Source organism: Propithecus coquereli, unplaced genomic scaffold (genome assembly GCF_000956105.1).
Source record: "Propithecus coquereli isolate 6110/MARCELLA unplaced genomic scaffold, Pcoq_1.0 Scaffold129, whole genome shotgun sequence".
Lineage (NCBI taxonomy): Eukaryota > Metazoa > Chordata > Mammalia > Primates > Indriidae > Propithecus > Propithecus coquereli.
Genome location: NW_012137080.1, coordinates 2,497,618 through 2,502,649, shown reverse-complemented (window position 1 = coordinate 2,502,649; position 5,032 = coordinate 2,497,618). Strand labels below are relative to the sequence as shown.

At 35.9% G+C, this 5,032-nt stretch overlaps 1 protein-coding gene across 1 annotated transcript in view; it reads left to right on the top strand.

The window, feature by feature from the left end:
• RPS6KC1 (ribosomal protein S6 kinase, 52kDa, polypeptide 1) overlaps positions 1-5,032 on the top strand; it is a 132,889-nt gene that overhangs the window by 46,246 nt on the left and 81,611 nt on the right. Inside the window, exon 2 of the mRNA XM_012638321.1 lies at positions 4,063-4,148. Within this exon, the coding sequence (XP_012493775.1) occupies positions 4,063-4,148 (86 nt within the window). The remainder of the gene's footprint in view (positions 1-4,062; positions 4,149-5,032) is intronic.

Here is a 5,032-nt window from a genome sequence, read left to right as displayed (position 1 = left end):
GCCTCCCAGAGAGCTAGGATTACAGGCGTGAGCCACCGCGCCCGGCCTCATCAAAGTCTTTGCAAAGCCAGAAATCTGTGGATGAAGCCCAGTTCAGGACCTCTGGTGTAGTTAGATATCACGGTTCCGCATGTGGTTTCTCGATGTGTTCTTTGTGGTGCTTGCTTTTGGCCCTCGATTACTAATTTTCCCCCAATGATGGTGACTCCTCCTCAGATTATTGGAGGAGGCATCCCTACTCCAAACGTGGTTGGTGAGCCAGCCGCCTCAGCATCACCTCAGAGTTTACTGGAAATGCAGACTCTCAGGCCCCCACCTCAGACCTGCTGAATCAGAATCTCCATTTTAACAAAGTCCTCAGGTGATGTGCATATACCTTAAACTTTGAGAAGTACTACACCAACAGATTGGTAAGAATAGAGAGAGATCTCATTGAGAACAGGGTATAATAAGTGAAAAAGATGGGCAGGCAAAACAGCAATTTAAAAAACAACTCACAACAGAAGCGAAAGAAAGTTTCACATAGCCTTTTAGAGAATGTGGAACACACTAGGTCTGAACTAGTGTGCTAACTAATACACAAGTAGTGGCTGCCAGGAGCATTGTATGGAGAAGAGTTGTGAGACAGCATGGGATTAGCAGAGATGTCTGCCATGGGCCTGACCAGATAAGCGATAAATACTTGCTACCTCTGATTTTGAAGATTGTTGGGTCATCATATATTCCTGTCTCTCTCCCTTCCTCTGCCCTTGTCTTTAGCCCTGGTGTAGATGAATACCACTACTTCTGCTCCTCTGGGCATCTTCTGCTACAGTAGCTCATAAATATAAATGAAAATCTTTTGTTCATCAAGGAGATCAGCCATGTTGCCTAGAAATACACTGTCCTCCCCCCAAACCTCTCTTGTAGTGACAGGCTGAAGTTTCTCCTGACAATATTATAAGTAAGATTTAATCCTCTCTTATCTATTACCTATTTTTGTCATCTGTCATTTTATATTGCTTAACCTTTGTGCTTTTCAGTTTTCTCATCTGAAAACAAATATGAGAATGTTGGACTTGATCTGTAAGGTCTCTTTCTGCTCTTAAAATTCTATAGATTTATGTTTCCTTTTGCCTTCTGAAGAAAGGAATGGATCTATAGGATTCTACCTAATTTAAGCACCACATATAAGAAATACAAGTTTTTTTCTTGATGATTTCATTTCATGATCTTTCTTTGTTCATTTCTCTGATCTTAAACTTTCATAGATGGTTAAAGTAGAAAGAGAACTTTAATGACCACTTTGCCTTTGGTCTTTCCCCATTACAATTTCCCCATTCCCATCTTTGCAAGAGTAACCTTACTAAATCACTGTTTTCATTGGGTTTTTTCTTGTACAAAAAACTTGCAGTCTGGAGTTTTAGAGAGTATATTCAAGACATTTCTTCTTGACAGTCAATGTAATTTTATTTTCCTCTGTTCTCCAGTTTGAACATTTTTTTCTCCACCAGGCTGGTGCCTTCCAATCCTATATAGCATATGATATCCTTTTCCTAACCTAATTTCCACATAGCATTTAAAATCACCTTTTGTCCCATTATTTCTGAGACCACAATTTTTTCATACCCTAATGACTTATTTCTATTGTCCTCTGTTTTTAAGAGAATGTTTTATTATTCAACTTTTCATATGTTTAGCTTTTCTCCTGAAATAAATTAGGAACTTCTTGAGGTAGGGACTGTGCCTTTTCATGATTTATATCCCTTTCAGTTATCATGCACGTAGTGGGCACGCAGTAGTTATTAGTTGAAAAGTACAGTAGATACTTTGTAGTTTGCTTTTTTTGCTGTTGAAATTGCTGATGTGAACCAATAACTTTCTTTGGACACTGAAAGCTCCAATGACATCAGTGAATAAGAAGGTATAGATAGGAGATAGGGATGTTGGAAGCATTTGGCCATATTTTCAAAGGTAAATGTATTGGATAAAATATCCTTTGAAGTGCTTTTATTTCCCCTATAACTTTTCCCTAACATTCCTTTTGCCAGAATCACAAGCATTTCATAATCTTTCTTGATAATGTATTAATAACAGAGGAAAATGAATTTTTAATTATCAGAATGTATCATGTCCTAGAAAGACTATAATATTAGAGCAAGGAGTTAAGATTCTAGTCTAGCATCTTCCACTGTTTCTCTTCCTTACCACAGACAAACACTCCATCCTTCTGTGCATCCTTTCTTCATTTGCAAAGTGGGGATAATAATAACTTCCTGTAAGTACCACACTCAAGGTGAAGCGAGGAATAAAGATGAAATAATATAGTATGAATTAAGATAGTAGAGACTATTTCTGTTACGTCTGTTTACATGTATAACATTAAAATACCTTGCTAAATGTTTTTTATGTCCTTAAAAATTCCCCTTGGATTTTAAGCTTTTAGTGATGCAGAGGTATATCTCTTTTTTTATGGCATCTAGCTCAGTACCACATGAAGTGAGATATTAAATAAGTATTTTTTGAAACATATTCAAGAAGCATAAATTAAATCAGTTTTAAAGACTGTTATTATCCAGTCCAATTGCCACTGCCACCAACTTTTCCAAGTGTTTTTAAGAAATAAAAAGTCTCTTTTTTAAATCAAACATCACCATTTCAGGAACACTGAAATTGATATTCACTAGCTAAACCTAAAAACCAAACAAAACTAAAGAAAAATTGAAAGCATGTGGAATTGCTGCACCTAGAAAATTTCACAAGTGGTAGTTTTTCCAATTGTAAATGACACCTAATTTATCCAGGCAGCCTCTCTCCCTAGATTCCCTCCTTTCTTCCTCCTCCTCATTTCTGCTTTCCCTCGCTTTTTCTTACTGAACACCAACAACATGTGAGGCCACTGTGAATATAGAGGTGAATCAGGTACGTTTCGCTTTCTCAAGGAGCTCTCTGTCTAGTGACACTGGTCTGCACAGGGACTTGCAGTGTCAAAAATAGTATCTCAGTAATTATCTTACCATGGTGTTTGATTGATCAGGATATTTTGTCTTCCCTCTCAGGGGGTCAAAATGTTTCTTCTGTATTCTGGATAGATTTTTGATAGCAATAAGGTCTGCTCTAAGTATGTAATAAGGCTTTGTGTCTCCTGTCATCCTTTGCAGCATCACCATTTTAAAATCAGGATTAATGTAGCAATACTTCCTGGTTGTTAATGCCTCATGGAGGTGTCCTTAGAGTTTATCTAATATAATGCTTATTTTACTGGTAGGGAAAATTAAAACCAATAGATAGAAGTTGGTATTATTTTTTAATTGTGTGTGGTACTGAAATATCCCTTCCTATATTCACTGATCTTTTGTGGTCTTTTTTTTTTTTTGTAGCTAATAGACTGTTTTCTACATAACAGATGTTCAACTATTTAAAGAAAAATTTCTTTCTCCTATAAATAGTCTCTTAAGTAACCTCAGTTTTAATAATTTTGGTTCTATGATGAAGTTTCTTCATTTTTCACCATTATTAGTAATTTTTCTGGTTGAACTTTAATCTACCAAGCCCTCTTAAAACACATAGTATATATTTGTAAAGTAACATTAAAGGACTATAGTTTCGTGGTGAGAGAGAATGGCTTGTGTCATTCCCTCCCCAAGTTTGTCCATTATTATATTGTTTTTTAGTTAGCCCCCTTCTAAATTACTCTTGAGCTGTCTAGGGTAAATATAAGGCTGTGATTGTTGGCCTGGTTATTCATTTGTTGCAAAGTTACATGATAGCTGTACAGTTCTGAGTTGAATTATTGCTCTCAAAACTATATCAGCTCATTAATTTTTCTTTTTAAAATTTTATTTTCAATGTTATGATTTATTTACCTGCAACTTTTTTCTTGCTTTTTCTTTTTGATTTTCTTTTTTCTTTTTTTTTATTTTATATTACAGACAAACAGAAACTTCCTCCTTTCATCTTTCCATTCTCTGATTTATGATAAATTTAGTTTCCTTTGGCCTGGCATTTGCTTCAGCAGGCAGCCTTCCTTCAAGTACCTCCCTGATTGATGTATAATCTTTGATATCTTCCATTAGCCTCCAGGATCACTAAGTTCAAGGCCCCCTTGGAACCTAAGGAGCCCTGCCGAGGAGCTGAAGGCCTTCAGAGTCCTTGGGGTGATTGACAAGGTAATTCTTCAGTGTCTCTTCAAGAGTTCAGTCATAAATCGACTGCATGCTGACTTTCTGTCTTTGAAGCTTTGGATCTTAAGGATATGAAACAAAAGGAGAAAATGACTCAAATGCATCTGCACTTTAAAATAACAAAAGCAGAAGAGGAAAAAGCTTTTATCTAAGCAATTCATGTAAGGTCATGCAAAATATATTTGAGCTAAAGGAGAAGGTGCATATTTGTTGGCATTCAGTTGAGTAAGAGGTTTGGTTTTATAAAAGTGGAATACTAGGGTAAAGATGCACTTTATGTTAGTTAAACTTTTGAGTCAGTAGTTGTTCAATATTAGTTGATATAGTCATTCTAATAGTCAAAAAGAAAAAGGGAATTCCCTAATAGCTACCATTTATTGAGCACCTACTGTGTGTCAGAGTTTATATTGGGCATTTTATAAAAAACAACTTAATTCTTCTTACAATCTCTTACTCTTTGCATCTTGGTGGGAAAGTGATGTTGAGAATAAGTTAAATAACTTGCCTAGAAGTCACATAGCTACTTTAGGGCAGTACTGGGATTCAAACACCAATCTTTGTGATTCCAAAAGCTGTGCTTTTTCCAGTACATTAATCTACCCTACACACACACACACACACACACACACACACACATGCACGCACTTTTATGTTTGAAATAAAAATACCTAGCTCACAGAGATATCTGCCATTGAGTACATGCAAATTTGATGATGTCTCGGATATGCCTAATATCTGCAGTATTGGGTCTGGCAGGTAGTTTACGAGTGTAATTTTATGAACATAGACAATAAACCATGTTTTAAATATATTTGCTCGACTACCGCTTTACCATTCAAAGCAAAAGCAAATGCTTTATTTTTATTAAT